The following is a 16,595-nucleotide window of genomic DNA, read 5'->3' on the forward strand; positions in this document are numbered from 1 at the left end:
CGCTAGACTGCCTTTAAGCAATTTTAGATTTTTGCTGTTTCTTTCCATTGTAATACGATAACCAAATACATTTAATGCAACAAAACAAGAAATCATCTTATCAGTTTGATCAAAAGCGATTGAATATACTTTGGCACGGTACTACGAACCCATTATCTGTGTAATGGGCTCCTACGTTAATCAGTATGGATCGCGTTTATCATCCAAAATGCCTCTGTTTAGCATCGCTGCTTCAGTTTTAATTCATCGAGCTTAGTTTTCTGTTTCCACTACCTCGCTGTAGTAAGATAACTGTACGGGAGAGAATGGACGGAGCTGTGTATCGTTTTTTGTAGGGCTCAAATCGTACAGTCTTCCTCGACCTTTTGCTATTCTCTCTATAACACTCGCCAAAGTTTTGAATCTTAGCACGTCCGTTTTAGCTTCCCTGTTATTCTCAACTTTTCCTTTCTTACAAATGCACCACTGCTTTATATTTCTCCCACAATTCCGTAATTTGAAGAACTCTGCTCTGAATCTCCTGTCTAAAACAATTTGAATGCAAGGATTGAAAGCGCAGTTCGCATGCGCAATAAATGCAATAAGTAAGGACCAATGGGGAGCCAGGTTTCTTGTCACATTTGGTTCGAAAACCGTGCACATGCCAAGCACGTGAGCAGGAAGCCAGCATAATGCATATGTTGCTATGAGTGCGATTAGCAAGCGGATGGTGCGGCGTTTGGTTTTCTCGGCAGCTCGTCGATGGATACTATGAATATTTCCTGGAATGGTTCGAAACCACAGCTTTCGTCCCATGAGAGCGTACAAAGTTGCCATAAAAACGAGAGGAAACCCGTATAAGAAAACAAAGATTAATGAAACATGAAGTTCCATAACGACATGGTTGAGGACCAAGTAAACGCATCGATGCTGCTGACCAGATACCGTCTTGACACCGAACATGGCAAGATAAGGAGAGGTGAAAACCATAGACAGGAGCCAAATAACGAGCGAAATAAATTTGGTATATCTTACCATCACAGCTCTCCTTATGGGTAACAAGATAACATTCACCTGGTCCAGCGAGATGGCTATCAGGCTCAGAATGGAAGCTGTAGTGGAGATGGCGTCCGTATAATGTAAAAGTCTGCAAGAAACTTGACCGAGCATTCCTAGAAACCAAGCGTCTACGGCGAAGAGATACCGCAGAGCCTGCGGTATAATGAAGACAGCTACAAGAAGATTAGCGGCAGCCATGTTAGCGAAGAAGTAGGTGATGGTTGTTCTCATTACAGGTTTTTTAAGAACAAGGAAAATAATGAAAATGTTTGCGGTCAGTGCTACTGAAAAGATGGCCACATAGCCAGATGTAAACAAGGACACAGCAACCAAACTAAACGGAAGACTCATTATGTTAGCTTCCCAATTCCACCAATGGCTGCAAATAAAATCAGATAATAATGCTTTAAAATTTCTGCAGGAAAATTGTTATGATTTGATTTTGATTAGAATACGTTCTCTGGCTAACGCAAGGTTGGTAAGCAGTAAAAAGGAATACTCTCATGCCACCTAAAAATTGAACTTTATACACACAGTTCCTTTGCATTACTCCAGACTGTCTTAGTCAGCCATGCGATCTGCTTTAACCCCGAAGAATGACAAGCATCTAATTGACTGTTAAAATCAACTGGCGCGCAAGAGAAGAAGGGAAAGCAAAAAATCATTTCACACTCGTAATAGAGAGTAAACGTGTAAGCTTCCGGAGGTCGCAGCTCTAGTGGATTTTCGGGCGCTCGATGAAATTAAAGGCCGCAAAATCACGAACACAGCTTCCTCGAGCTTGTTACTGTTCCTTCCGTAGTTTCGCCGCTCAAAACTCCTACAAAATAGCCAGCTTTGCAGGCCATGTACCCGTGGAAATATGTTTTCACTTAATTACGTTTTACATCATAGAGTGATAAAGTATGAAAAGCTCGTAGATCTTCATTTCATAAGTGAATTTCTGCAACAATGCAGATCTTTTTTAAACTAATGGAAACTTAAACCTTGGCATAGAGCCTAGATACGACCAGCTTTTAATATTCGACTGTGAATTAATTTTAATTCCACTTACCGATAACTTTTCCCCACGGTTTCGTGCGATTTTGATTTGCTTTTTTATGTAAAAAATATCATACAAGGTATATTTTCGATTGCAAACAGCAACTAAAGCTCTCCGTAAGATCTGGGCGTCTTTCCCGGAGACTAAAATCTATCGAATGCCTTTAATATGCTAATTATTTCCACAAACATCCGGCAAAGCAATTTTGGACTGTATCTCGTTTAAGATAATTTATAGCTCACATTTTCGGCGGAAGTGTAATAGATGGAAGTTTATCCGTTCTTTATAAAATAACGGAGATAATACCAGCGTCTTGATTGGTCAAAAACCTATCATTCATTGCACCGGTAAACCCATTGAAAATTAAAGTTTAGTAGACCGCACTCCGACTCGTGATTTATTAACAAAATTTTACCGTATCCTCTCAACGTCAAAGTGGGTTATTACCCCGGTAAAGCGATGGAAAGTACATGCAGTATATTGCTAATTTAGTTTTTCCAGTAGGCATATCTATGCGCTACCAACAGATAGTCTTTGGCGATTTAGAAATTAAAACGTATTGTAGTAACATGCTTTTTACTGTTTCCAGACGTGCAACATAACTTTCCACTCCCCTTAAGAAATTAATTTTATGGTTCGTTCAATTTGTCATTTATTCATGTCTCGATAGGTTCTCGAATAGCACTTTTAAATTTGTGGTTTCCTGAAAAAATATTTAACGACCGGAAAATATCCACGTTCCTTCAAGGCATATTGCTTCACTATCATTACAACGCTTTAGCTACGCATTCATATTTTTTTTCATACAATCCACCGAAGTTCATACTTCTGAGAACTTGAAACTGTCACTTATTTAGATCACGCTCACTTCATTCGTAGGTTATCTTATAAGATCTTTTCAGTAATTCTCCTCACTGTCTGCCGTACAATTCTGATGATGTTACTTTGGAGAATTTGGTATTGGATCAACTAATACTTCCCCAAGTGATGTTTTTCTTTATTATCATCACTTGTCTGCTTGAATTTTTACTGAAACTGTGCGAGAAATTATCTCTTAGTCACTCATGGGAGTTAAAAGGTTTATAGTTAAGGCTATGGCTAATGTACGGAACTTTTTGTCATGCACTTGAGAACAACGCTATTTGGAAGAATTCCGGAAGTAAAATCAATGAAAACACAACTTATTCTCTACATCCTGCCTCCGAGCTTTAGTTAGCTTATATTAATCGAAAGGATGCTCACTCAAATATTTTTACCAACGCCATTTTTTCAAATAAATGGCAAAATATTAGTTGCAGTATACATTGCAGGCGAGCTTGCCAAAGGTATCTTGCAAAACCACACGTGCACACACAGCCCAAGCTCCAGCTGTGAGACGATTATCTTGCGTGATAGGCGTCGTGTCATTATAGCAATATTTACGACCGCTACTTGAAATAAAAAATAGCAGTCAAATCCTCAATAAAAAGACCTCACCTTACTTTCACAGAACATCGCTTGTTGCCTTTTTTTTTTACAAAGTGGTCAGACAACAAGCGATGCTCTGTGGAAGAAATGAATGAAGGGGTAAGTTTCTAAAGAAACTGTGGTGCTGCGTCGGTGGGAGAGTATAGCAGGTAATTTAGTGTTAACAACTGGGTTGAAAACGTAAATTAGCCACCGTAAAGAGTAAAAAAGCTGACGTTTCGAGCGTTAGCCCTTCGTCAGCGCGATTAGAGGAATTGTGGGTTGTGTATGGATTTACATGTAGAAAGTGGAGCTACGCCATTGGTGGGAATATGGTGACGAAAAAACAGGAATAAATTAGTTGAATGAAAAGCGCTCGTTGATTCCGTGGGGATTAAGGGTGCCGATTTGAAATATAAATTTTTGTTCTAGTGTTTTACGGCTTTCCGAACTGCCTAGATGTAAGGAAAGGCCGCAAACTGCCATATGCTGTTTAGAATGATAAGGAAGATTAAAGTGTCTAGCGACTGGCTTGGATGCGTCCTTGTCATTTATTTCCACATCGCGAAGGTGTTCTCGGAATCGGTCACCCAGTCGTCTTCCTGTCTCGCCGATGTATAACTTCTTGCAATAAGTGCAAGTTATGCAGTAAATAACATTGGCGGAGGTACACGTAAAGTGATCAATGATCTTAATGGATCTTTTGGGTCCCGATATTTTCTCTACGTTGTGAATGAAAGGACAAGTTTTGCATCGTGAGCGAGCGCATTTAAAAGTTCCAGATTGGTCATTGGTTTGAAATGAACTCCTGACTAAAAAGTTGCCTATGTTTTTGTCACGTTTGAATGAAATAAGTGGGGGTTGCGAAAAGATAGTGCCAGTCTCTGAATCGTTTTGGAGTAATTTAAAATTTTTAAGAATGATAGATTTAACTGCGTGGTTGTGAGGGTGAAATGTAAGAGTAAATGGAATGCGATCCGTGTTCTCCTTCTCGGCCGTTTGTAGTGCTGCCTGTCGATCGATTTGTTGGGCACGGTGGTAGCCCGCTTGAACGACAGAAACAGGATAGCCGCGTTTATCGAAAAACTGGCACATTGCCTCTGATTTTTTGGAAAAATCAGAGTCGTCACTACATAAACGACGAATACGGAATCGCGCCCATTGAAAAGCGTCGCCCGAGAAAAGTGGGGTACCCATGATGCTTTGCGGGCGCAATGACCTAGGGAATGAGGTTGCAAACGCTCACCGCCAACTTCGGTCGCTTTAGATCTGAATTGACAAATTCCCAAACGGGAGTTGTAAAATTTCGCTTTGCGTCCGTTTAGAGACAATGGAGATACAATTGGAGCAATTAGCATTGTTTCAAAGTGACGAAATGCTCTTTTCGTCGGTAAAGAGCGAGGGCCGCGTTTGCATATCAAAAGAGCGTGAAGTGTTCATCCGTAAGCTTATGAGCGTGAGCGTGCACCTACGTGGAGCGGGAATCTACAACGTATACTTAAGCTTTTCGAAAAGTAATTAGACTACCGACGTGTTATCTGAAACTGACGGCAATAACGGGCCAAAAAGGAAGGTAAAATTCCGCACAGCCCCACACTACATTATACGTTCAGTTCTTGGATAGAGTGACAAAAACAATACTTTACCATTGGGAAAACAGATTTGTTTTACGATAGTATGGGGCAGTACGGAAATTTTACTAAAAGGAATATTTCTGTGATGTTTTGCTTTCTTGGCGAAGTTAATGGTCGAACCTCGCAAATCTGCCGCATTTGAGTCTTAACACAAATTGAAAACCCGGCATTTGAAAGGTAATTTAATTTTACATGTGACCGATTTTTAAACAATATAACCTAATCAAGATAACGCCACTAATTACGTCTATTCTTCTTCGATGAAAAGCGCTACGTTTCGGTTGTCTGCACAAGAAACAATACTTTCGAACACTGCGTACACGGGGGATTACATGATTGACAGTCGGATTGACAGGCCTGCGTGAAGTTACGCATGCTCTCTTTCTCTTTTCTAGCTTATTTGCATTTTCCCGTGCGACGTTTTTCAATGGGCGCGATTCTGTAATGTCTGAGAAACTGTGAAAAAGGTATGGAGTTCTTGACGTGTGATGGATGTGAGGATGAATACAACAAGTAACTAAGTGAATCTGTAGGTTTGTAGTAAACACTAGTACATAAGCCGTTGCCTTCAATTGAAATTTTGATGTCTAGAAAAGCCAAAAACAGGAATAAATTAGTTGAATGAAAAGCGCTCGTTGATTCCGTGGGGATTAAGGGGTGCCGATTTCTTAGTGTGTCTTTAGTGTGTCTTTATTGTTCAAAAGATAAAATTACATATCTTATGTTACATTAAAAAGAAAAGGATGTAAATAAGCTTAGGTGTATCTAAATAAGATAAGTATATACGTGGAAACAAATACAAAAGTCTAATACAGGAAGCACACTTTTACAAAGCTACATTGTACTTAAAAACAATTCTATTAAAAAATGTATTCTTAAAACGGTTTGTGCGAATGGCGGGCATGACAAGGGATTTATTTCTCAAATTATACCTCGTGATCTTGGTCTCAGGGAAGTAGGCTCTAAGAGGATGGCTCAGGATAGTTGAAACCTTGCGACAAATTTTGTGATCTTGCGTTTTAAGTAAGTCACCTATCACTAATTTCTTAGATATGTAACTACGTTTAAAACAACGATCTAAAAACTGCTGGGCTATAGTTAGCTCTGACTCAGAGGCCCCATGCACAGATAGAGCATAAGTAATATTAGGTAGGACAATGGAATTAAATAAAACATCTACTTCTGCTTGGCTACATCCTTCTTTGCGGAGGCATCTGATAACGTATAAACATTTATTAGCTTTACCTAACTTTTCTTTTAGGTGAGTACTGAATTTGCAGTTCGGCTGAAACGTGAGACCAAGAATGGTTATTGTACTAGTCTGAGGTATGCCAAAAATACTTTTGTAGGCCTCAGCAGTGTGACCTTTTTTATACATAACAAGCTCTTTACATTTAGTAGAATTTGAATTCATTCTATTTTGGCTTGCCCACTGTAAAAACTGATTTATTAAGTCTACAGAGTGATCTTTATAATAATATACCGGAGCAATAATCGTACAGTCATCAGCGTATTTGAAACCAAGTGTCTCGTTTCCTAATTTAATTTCCAGATCGTTAAGAAATATATTGAACAAATAAGGTCCTGAAACACTACCCTGGGTTGTGCCCTTGTTAACTGTTTTCCAATTACAGACATGATTCCCGAAAATAACTCTTTGTTTTCTATCTCGCAAAAAACCTAACCACCAGTTTATGATATACGGGTTAAGTGGTAGACTCTTAAGTTTCTCAGCAAGGAGTTGATGGCTCACAGAGTCAAAGGCCTTACTGAAATCCATCGCGAACATCCGCACTGCCTTGCACTTGGGATCATCAAGAAACTTGCAGATCTTATTCTGTATAAGTAGCAAAGCATCTGTGCAGCTCCCTCCTTCTCTATACGCGAATTGACTATTCAACAGCTGTTCTTCTACCGGCCTTTGGGCGTGAATCTTATAGACTGCCTTTTCCAGGGCTCTTGCTATTACAGGGGTTACGTTGATCCCCCGGAAGTCCCCTCTTGCCACTGGAAGTGGAAGAAAGGCTTGGCATTGTTATAAAGAATTTATTCGATTCCTATGACGTGTATGCGTGACGAGTCTTAAATTTCAAACCATTCTACTTTCGGAGCTGAGCGGTAACACTATCCACGCCGGCCAAGACTTCTATCTCTTCTTCAATCGCTTTTGTCCGATGTTAATTAAGATGTCCTCGGTCACATTTTTTCTGATCTGTTGTCTGTTTTTCTTTCTCGAGTTTGTAAGCTCCCTCGAATGCTCCAGCAACTCGCAGGAAGCGGATTACGAACCGTTCCCTCGAAATGTCACCCCGACAGAATTTCATACTCGCATGGAGATTACTTTAAGTCACCGGAATGCCACGTACTTTGTAAACGAGCAATACGATGCAGCAAAAGAGAGAGGGGCTTTTACATTGTTGGCGGAGGAGTACGATTGGGAAACGTATTACGACAAAAGCGAGAATGAAATCGCAAATTTATATCTCCCCATCTCAGAAGACGAAGAAGAAAAATTGAATTTATACATAAATGCGTGCAAGAGTTTCGCATGGTAAGTTCATTAATTACATCGTAAGAGGACATGTCCGAATTCATCAGTGGAGATGACTTTAAGGTATCCTTGAGATCTTTGAGGCAATACTCAGATACTTATACGTTCCACAGTAATTTACTTAAATGAAAATTTTGTGGATTAAATCGCCTGATATAGATCTGGAATTAATATTTTTTTATATTTTTAATATTTGAATGTTTTTTTGGAAGATTTTGCCAGAAACTCATGATTTTAGTAAAACAATTTCCTTTGTTCGCAATGTTTTGGGCAACTGGGCGTGACGGAGATATGATCGTGTCACAATCTATTGAACACATCATTACAAGAGGTTGAAATCTGATAATTTTTCATGTATTCATACTCAAGGCCGGTTTATTCAGTGTACTCTTTGATTTGTTACCTCAGCGACTTCGATGCATGTTAGCTACCAAGGCTTTCGAGGGAGAGATTAATGTCCTCTCAACGTTAAGTCTACGTAGCAAGTGGTTTTGGGAGCCCCCATAAAAAGTTCCAGCTGGGCAGGCTAGCTATCGATGGACGTGAAAAAAAATTAACAAAAAAGCATAATCTCTTGCAGAGGCTCTCTTTTTATTTTTGTCATTTTTTTCTTTTTCTTTTTTATCATTATCAGTAACATTACCGTTATCAATGATAAATCTCCAGTAGCTCAGTGGTTAGAGCATCCGACTAGATCACGGAGGGTCGTGGGTTCAAATCCCATCTGGGGCTCGGATTTTTTCCGAGTTCTCCAAAATTTAATTTATCATTTATTTCTTATTTCAACTTTAATTACCGTTATCGTTATCGTTATCGTCATCGTTATTGTTATTGTTATAGTTATAGATATATATCGTTATCGTCATCGTTATCGTCATCGTTATCGTTATAGTTATAGATATATATTGTTATTGTCATCGTTATCGTTATAGTTATCGTTAACGTTTTCGTTAGCGTTATCGTTATAGTAATAGTTATCACTGTCACTGTCGCCATCGTCATAATTCCCATCATTATCCGAGTATGCCTGTGTCATGCACTGAATAATATCATCTTTTTCTTTCAAATCACCAGACTTTACACTTACCATCTTCATTTACATAATCATTGCACAGAAAAATAACATATCGACACTCCTATCCTACAGTATGCAGGAAGTTTGTCACCATGGACCTAGTTAAACGACCTAGCCTGCCACAAGCCTCTTACAGCTCGGTGGTAGAGCGTCTAACTTACTCATTGGGAGGTCGTAAGTTCAGCTCCTATTGGGAACACCCAGGGTGCTTTTTCTCTTTCTCTTGTCTGAGCCGTTAATTGAGCAACATTATCTTTCACCACATTATCCTGATTATCGTCATCATTATTATTATCATAATCATCATCCTCATCCTCATTATCATTATTAATTAGTATTAATATTTTTTGTGGTTATCTGGGCTTTTTGTAGGACACAGGAGAGATATGATCGATACAGATGCCGTTTTCCTCAAAACGAAAGTTCCTTGAAGTTGATTGCAGACGCTTGCAGCGCGACTGTCGTATTAGACCTCGTGTACAAAAATAAAACACAAAATGCCAGATACCTCGGGCGAAAAATCGTGCGGAATATTCCAGTCCAAGGGTGGAGAATTTGCAAGAATGAGACTGCTATGGACTATTGGTCAGTTTGTTTTTTTTTTTTATGTTATTGTTGTTATTGATTTAAGGAGGGCAAATTATTTGTCAGCCCCCCCCCCCCCCCCCCCCCACCTCACCCGGCTTCCATATAGGAAATGAGAGATGGGTCCATCACCCTTAGTTTCTCTGTTTCGTTACCCTTGTTACAGTTTTAAGCAGCCATCTTCGTTTTCTTTATTAGCCAAAATTTGCTTTTATGAATCCTTTTCATGGAAATCCGAAAGACTGCTATTCCTGAGGGCCGTAATTCTAATTTTTATTGAATCTATGGCGGCTCAGCTTCGTCTCTCCCACAGTCCAGCTTAACTGTAATAAAAACTGTTTGAGTGAACCTCAGATGGCGCGTTGAGGTAAAAGACAAGGATGAGTTAAAGAACTGAATAAAGGCCCCTGTTATGTGCTTGATTTCTTTCAGGTTCTCTGTTAAAGGCTGGTCACACACGTCTGGGAACGCCTCCGTCCCAGTCCTCATAGAAGCGCGGCCTCAGAGCGCCGTGAACCTTTCGGGAGGAATTATACACTCATACAGTTTTATTGACTTTTTCTTTAACGAACCTGAGTTTCAAGCGCAAAGAGAAATCTGGTGCCGAGGAGCCATCCGTCCACCTCCTTTACCAAAACTTCCAAGTAGATTTGATGTCAATTTGGAGCGGGTGACCTCAGAATCCACTCGAGTTTGGAGTGTGCAGGTAGTTACAAGAGTTATTATTTCGAAAGAGAAAGATAATCGTTTGTCTCACGATGTGGTCACTTCGGATGTGTGAAGAAGACTAGTAGTATGAAGTCGTAACGTCGCGAACCACATCCGCAGTGACCACATAGTGAGACAAACGATTTTGTTACATACATAGACTTTCACTCAACAAAACGAGCACTGTGATTGATTGATTCTTGGTAATGTGCCCCTGATCAAATTCAAATGTATCCCGACCGGAATGCAATTGCGCAGTTGTTGCCCGCGCGCCGAGTACAACAGCACGTGATCAGTGCATGACTAAGTTAAAAATGGCGTGATCTTCAGGACGGGCTCACGTTTGCTTGAATGTGAAAAAAAGGTGTGCCGTCTTTGTTTTTTCGTTTTTGCCATAAGATTGTTTAAGGGAAAGTCTAAATATATAACAAAGCACTTAATATATGGTCCCTCGGGAAGTTAGTTTGTTTTGTTTACCCTCGAGTCCTAATGTTTCCCTCGACTTCGTCTCGGTAAATAACCTCTATCTACTTTACGACAAGAGTAATTGTGGTGTATAATGCATGTGCAGTGATGATGATACTTGTTTTTCGTCCATGCCCAAAGGAATACTACGACCTCGATAAACACCTCTATAGAAAAGACTCAGATGGTGACCCGAATCAAACGACGAAGACTGGGGCGGGAATCGATATCCGGGATGGAACGACAATGAAAAGTACCTTTTACAACAAAGAGACAGGTAGAAGGTTGTTAAGCGAGAGCTGATAATTTGCTAAGCGACTCTTTCGGTTATTTTCATCATTGATCATCATCGTTGTCATGGTTATCACTCGTTTCCTCCTCTGAGGAAAGTCACATTATGAGTTTACGTTTCCGCTCTTCCTAAGAATTGTCTCCACTCTCTCTCGCTCCTTCAAGGTGTCGTGAAACCAAAGACCAGGGTAATTACAACGGCGGCCAATTAGAAGAATGATAAACATCAGCGAGAGCCAATGAACTCTCAAAAGAAAGTAACAGGAGTTTAGGGCGGGAAAACGAAAATGACTCAGTCGCGACTAAAGTTGCAATTTTAATTCTGATTGGATGAGATGGTGGGGTGACTTCCTAGACCAATCCGAGAGAGTAATGAGGCAAAAGCAATGCAATGGCGTATTACTTTTAACAAGCTAATGAAATCTGCTAAAATGCTTAGGTGCTAATCAGGTCTATGTTAATGGATATCAGAGCAGTCGTGCTCGGCTTGCTGGTCTATTCTCTCCCCAGTGTTTGCCGTTTTATGCCCAATTTTTTTATTCAGTTTAAAGGGCGGTATTTATTATAATCCACAATGATAAGTAGCTGGGCAGTGAAAACCCATTGAAGTGAAATTTCGAATTGCTCTTCACTTAAGGTAAATGCAACGAGCAAAAATTAGATTCTACAGTACCAAAGTTGAAATTTGAAGAGGACAACGCAATATTCGACACACCTTTTGGTATAATAGCGCTGTTTAAGGATCCAGATGCAAAGCCAGTTTACCAGGGGAGGGGTGTGGCGCGTGGTATCAAGTGTGACGTGTGGCGACAGATACGAATTGACTGGCCCAGAAATGCTCAAGCAACTACGATATGGAGATGGTTCTTTGCAAAGAAGGAAGGTGAAGAATCGCTATTGGTAAGAATACTTACTATAAAATCTTGTGATTTTTTTTTTTATCTCGGGAGGCACAATGCGTTTCTATCTTCTGGTGGGGGAATGGACAAACATATGACACCCACATTTTTTCGACAGAGGCGTGTCACGCTCTAGTTCATAAGATTACGTGACAAATTACATCGCCATCTTGAATGCAAATCCTACACTCTGATTGGTCCATTCAAGTTCTCCATTGTTGTTTTCTGTACTCTGAATGGCATAACCCCTGAACTCAACCGATGAAAAGCTATGAAAAACTAATCGGGACTTGGTCCCTCTAAGTTTCTTGCGCTTGAGGCCATCTACATATTGTCTCTATGAATTTTCATTGCTTTATACAGAGTCCAGCAGGACTGGTATACGTATATACTGTATGTCAAAACTAAGTACGTATGTTCACTTAGTTTCTTCCTTTGTCTTAAGGTGCCTGTAAGACTAGAGGTAGTAGGGGAGACAGCGATCAACTCCACGGATAGCGTTGAAATAGAGTTTAACCTCAACTTCAACTCGTTTGAAAGTCGTTATCCGACTAAAAACGCGTTCAGCTCATCAGTAATTTGCCCTCAGGAGCCAACAACGGAGAAGCAAAAAGGACTCTCCTCAGGAGGGGTGACTGGGGTAGCGATTGGATGCATTGTTTTGGGTCTGTGCCTTGGCGGCTTGGTAGTTTATCTTTGGTTTAAGAGAAGAGTACTAAGCAGAATGGGACCTCCACCCATGAAATTTCCCTGAGCAAATTCACATCGGATCACTTTATGAACGGTCGTTGTCAAGAGATGATAATCTGCTCTTGTTGTTGTTTATCTTAGACGTGAGCCATGGAAACAAACATAGGTAATTTTAGAGGAAATTTTTAGAAGAACTACTCCAGAATTCCATGAAAAAACAACAACAATATTTTAGCCCTTTAGCCTGATTTTTGGTATTATTAAAACTACACGGTGTATTTGCTTTCTTTTGCGCGATTTCTATGTTTACTGAAGAGTGATGAGGGACGGGCGGGTCATAACTTATCGCCGTGGGGAGGGGAGCGGTGTATTTCGGTTGTGAAAACTGTCCGGCTTTATTTAAGCGCAAGTTTGGCCAGAAACACATTTGTCAGTTTACTTAAATGCTCTGTTTTATCTAATCCGTCTTATTTAAAGGAAAGGACTTTGAAATCATAAGTTCTGTTCAGGAATTTGAGACTATTCGTTTTGTTACGTAACAACCTTTTTTCGAAGACGTTTTGGACATAACCATAACACCTTATCACGGTTACGTAAGCAAGGAAAATTTCTTTCGAACACAGATGCTTATAATTTTTTTCTTAATATTCCAATGAAAAGGAATGAAAAGCAATGAGTTCCCAGAACAACTTGCTCTTTAACCAAATCTGAGTGATGCGTCGCGGAAGCATGACAACAATATATCGATAGAATCAGTAGCGTTTCTAACAAAAGTGTATGATTCATGTAAAATATATCTTAAGAGCACGCAAGAACATTCGCTTAGGGCAAAAGTTGTCCACAGACTATTCGTTGCTTGCCAAAGGTTAAAATTAAATTACATAAAATGTGAGCATTGATAAAAGTGTAACATCATTTACATTACCCCTGCACAAATGAGCAAATAGTGTTTTCCTCTATGACATAAAGCAACGTTTTCCAATAATAAATTCAACCTTATTCTTGCATAACACGGGTAGAAAGCTCATCGTGGAGATTAAAATTCTTTCTTTTCCTTTCCTTTTCCCATCCTGGTCGCCAGTAAACCCAAAAGGTACCATTTTCTTCCGACAAACCAACAGTACGTGCTCGCCGTCGCTCTAAAGGGGGGGATCAACCGGATCCTTGCCAACGTATTTCTTGCTTGCTGTTCGTACATGTCTTTGGGGTACAGTTCATCGGTACTTGGAGCTGGATATGCTGATGCTAGCGACCTACTTGGTGAACTCCCCATTCAAATACCGCTAAATACTGCTACTGTAATTTAATTTCGGATATATGCTCGTGGCGTCTTCCTCCGGCCCCAGATTACACTCTCTAAGCGGTTGAATCAGTCAGCTTGTTGTTTAAAAGATGTTTGTCACAGATTGTCACAGCTTGTTGTTTTAAAATCTTTGTCACAGATTGTTTTAGCAACATTTTCTGTTGTTGCCACGGCAAATTACTCGTTTACATGGGTTGTTTAGTGTTTAGGAACTCTGGTGTGGTTCATACGTCACCAAAGTGGCAAACAGTGTTCTATTGATAGTATTGTCATGGAAGCAAATTACGCAGACAGGAAAGAGATAATTGCTTGTTTCTGCGAAGTGGGGAGTTTTCTATTGCCATGCGAAAGGTAAGCGATGCACCAGATGTTCACCAATGAGTGTCCAAAGTGAATCTCGATTAGATAAAACTCAGAAAAAACCCAACCGTTAGTCCATCATTTACTCATGTTTATTTTTTTGGAAAATTATGAAAGTCACGAAAATTCGCAAGCAGTAAGTTGTTTTTCTAAACTATTCCGTAGTTCATTGTTTATTATATAAGTATTCACCTTAACGGCTAAGTCAATTAAATCTTCATTGAAATAGTTTTCTTTCTGGTCATGCAATCGTACTCTAATTTAAAAATGATTTGATTCTATCTACTGAGTTGATAATGTGGACCACAGGGCACTAATAAAAGCTGACGTTTCGAGCGTCAACCCTTTCAGGTCAGAGTGAAGGGGTTACGTACAACAGACGCAGGGCTAAAGCTCGAAACGTCAGCTTATGAAACTGTTTACGGTGAATTTATTATACCCCACTGACACAGCAACACGGTTTCTTTAAAAACTTATCCCTTTGTATCCGAGCATGCATTTGTTTTAAGATCGTAGCAAACCATAAAAAAAAATGTTTAAAGACAGTCTGATTTCATCAAAAAGGGATATTTCTAACGTCGATCGATTTCAACACGCTCACGAACAAAATCTAAAGTATAAAAAGTTAACATCATAATTACCTTGGATCAAGAGAAGATTTCGTTTCATTTACGTAAAATAACAACCAGTTTAAATCATAATGTTTTGTTTAGTTAAGAGAAGATTAGGGAGCTGGGCGGCGGCGACGGCAATGAGGACGTACTTGGCAAACAAAATATGTAATTAGAGGATCAAAAGCGTAGCTCATTCGTTTTGAATCCTCATACATTTCTTAACCTTCCTCTGCAATTCACCGATATTTATGTGGTCCGAGAACGGAATCCACTATGGAAAGTTACTTAAGTTTCCATGGTTTGGAACTCAACGCAACCCCTATGCGTTAAGTTGAAGTAAAGGCGTGGCGATTCGAATCGCTTCGAATGTCGCACGGAATATTAGCAGGTGATCACACTATTTTTCGGTGCTACTTATTGTTTGTCTCGTAGAGTACTACAGAAACATCTCACAATCATTTTAGAACAGTGCGTGAGCTTTACCTTGCAGAAATGTCTTAATAGGAGTGATCGGCGCATCATGAAAATTCATTCATGAGATTGAATCAGCGAATTATTCCCTGTAGATCCGAGGATATATTTTTTTCTCAGTTCTAACCGTGACACTACAATAGATGATAAACACCCCAAAATAATTTCACAGTGGTGTCTCCGGCACGTAATTGAAAAAAAAAGACTTTTTCCTCACAGAAATATCCAAATAAGTTTGATCTGCACATCGTTGATGAAGAAAAATTTTATTTATTCGAAAAGAGATCATTTTACCATTTCAGTCAGTAACAAATTCTCAATAAAGCCGCTAAATTTGCGAAGCGAGCGAGGTCCGAATTACGACATGTTGAGTTCAACAGGGCGGCGCCATTCGATGGAATGGTGGAATGGCAGAATATTCGCAATGCGGAATACCTTGTTGTATGAAACAAAAGTCTCACAAATATGGACTACAATGAAATTAGAAATTGATTTAAAATTAACAGGCAAATCAAAATTAAAAGGAGGCTGCTGTCATCATTATTGGAGCCTAAGGATAGACCAAAAGAGGAACAGCGAGGTTCTTGAGCCAGCCTCTTTAAGTTGCCATCATCATTATTATTGTTATTATTAATATGATTATTTGTAACCATTTAATTATTGGTTTAGTGTCAAGTATTCACTATATTCTTGAATCATCTTTCCTTGTGGATCAGCGCCTCATAAGTATGTGGGATGCAGCAGGTTTTCTGTCTTGCATGCGAGACAACTCCTCTGTAAAGTTACCTAATAGCATTATCATACAACCTCCGGTTCTTTTCAGTGCTATAACAACTGTGCTATATCAGTCGCCAAATGCAGTTTTAACTGCTTATTTTTTAATAAACGTCTTCTCGGCGTTGCCACTTTGCATGCTTAAGGCCCCTGATGTTTTGTCGTAGTTAATGTGATTCAAACAGATGAGACATCATTTATTGTCTTCTTGTCAAATTGTTCCTTAGTAGGCTATTTTTTTGAAACAGAAAATATTATCACAACGTGAAAGAAAATTTAGACACTAAAAACCGTTACAACTCAATCTGCACACGTACAAAACAGTCAATATACCCCAGGGGTTTATTAAATATAAGCTTCATCAGTCAGATTGTGTCATCATCTTCGTTGGCCCACACAATTAGCCAGCTACTCTTGCTCTTAATGCCGTCTATTCTGATGGTCTGGTCGCCAGTAAACCCAAAACGTACCGTTTTCTTCTGTTAATCCCACGGAACGTGCTCGTCGTCTTTTTAAAGGAAGAATCAATGGAGTCCTCGACAACATCTCTCGGGCCTGCTGTTCATAGCCATTCTGTAGTCGGCAGACATCGTCATGAGAGAGGGCTGGTCGAGATGGAGAAAGCGGACTGCTTGGTGCGCTACCCATA

The 16,595-nt window shown here is 39.7% G+C and overlaps 2 protein-coding genes across 3 annotated transcripts; one reads left to right on the plus strand and one right to left on the minus strand.

Annotated features, from left to right (window-relative positions):
• Positions 1–119: 119 nt before the first annotated feature.
• LOC113683696 (RYamide receptor) lies at positions 120–2,208 on the minus strand. The gene is made up of 2 exons (XM_027200966.2): positions 2,093–2,208; positions 120–1,417 (listed from the first exon to the last, which is right to left on the minus strand). Exon 2 carries the CDS (start codon positions 1,387–1,389, stop codon positions 253–255), a length of 1,137 nt encoding a protein of 378 aa, XP_027056767.2. The 5' UTR covers positions 1,390–1,417; positions 2,093–2,208; the 3' UTR covers positions 120–252.
• Positions 2,209–5,673: 3,465 nt separating this feature from the next.
• LOC113683706 (uncharacterized) lies at positions 5,674–12,707 on the plus strand. Of its 2 annotated transcripts, XM_089207744.1 has the most exons (7): positions 5,674–5,689; positions 7,398–7,711; positions 9,159–9,371; positions 9,804–10,077; positions 10,686–10,821; positions 11,473–11,735; positions 12,180–12,707. In XM_089207744.1, the coding sequence occupies exons 2-7, from the start codon at positions 7,491–7,493 to the stop codon at positions 12,486–12,488; spliced, it is 1,416 nt and encodes a 471-aa protein (XP_089063870.1). In that variant the 5' UTR covers positions 5,674–5,689; positions 7,398–7,490; the 3' UTR covers positions 12,489–12,707. The 2 variants fall into 2 exon arrangements, with proteins under 2 accessions (XP_089063870.1, XP_027056778.2); XM_027200977.2 differs by lacking the exon at positions 5,674–5,689 and having other exon boundaries at positions 7,175–7,711.
• The last annotated feature ends 3,888 nt before the right edge of the window (positions 12,708–16,595 follow it).

Source organism: Pocillopora damicornis, chromosome 5, assembly GCF_964200805.1.
Source record: "Pocillopora damicornis chromosome 5, jaPocDami1.2, whole genome shotgun sequence".
NCBI classification, from domain to species: domain Eukaryota; kingdom Metazoa; phylum Cnidaria; class Anthozoa; order Scleractinia; family Pocilloporidae; genus Pocillopora; species Pocillopora damicornis.

What these genes read in the sequence shown, in the direction of transcription:
- LOC113683696 (XM_027200966.2), bottom strand. Translation starts at nt 1,389, where the DNA reads ATGAGTCTTCCGTTTAGTTTGGTTGCTGTGTCCTTGTTTACATCTGGC.
- LOC113683706 (XM_027200977.2), top strand. Translation starts at nt 7,335, where the DNA reads ATGTTAATTAAGATGTCCTCGGTCACATTTTTTCTGATCTGTTGTCTG. An exon ending in GAGACTGCTATGGACTATTG is followed by an intron (nt 9,372 to 9,803) that starts GTCAGTTTGTTT and finishes GATTTCTTTCAG; the next exon opens with GTTCTCTGTTAAAGGCTGGT. An exon ending in CTCGAGTTTGGAGTGTGCAG is followed by an intron (nt 10,078 to 10,685) that starts GTAGTTACAAGA and finishes CCATGCCCAAAG; the next exon opens with GAATACTACGACCTCGATAA.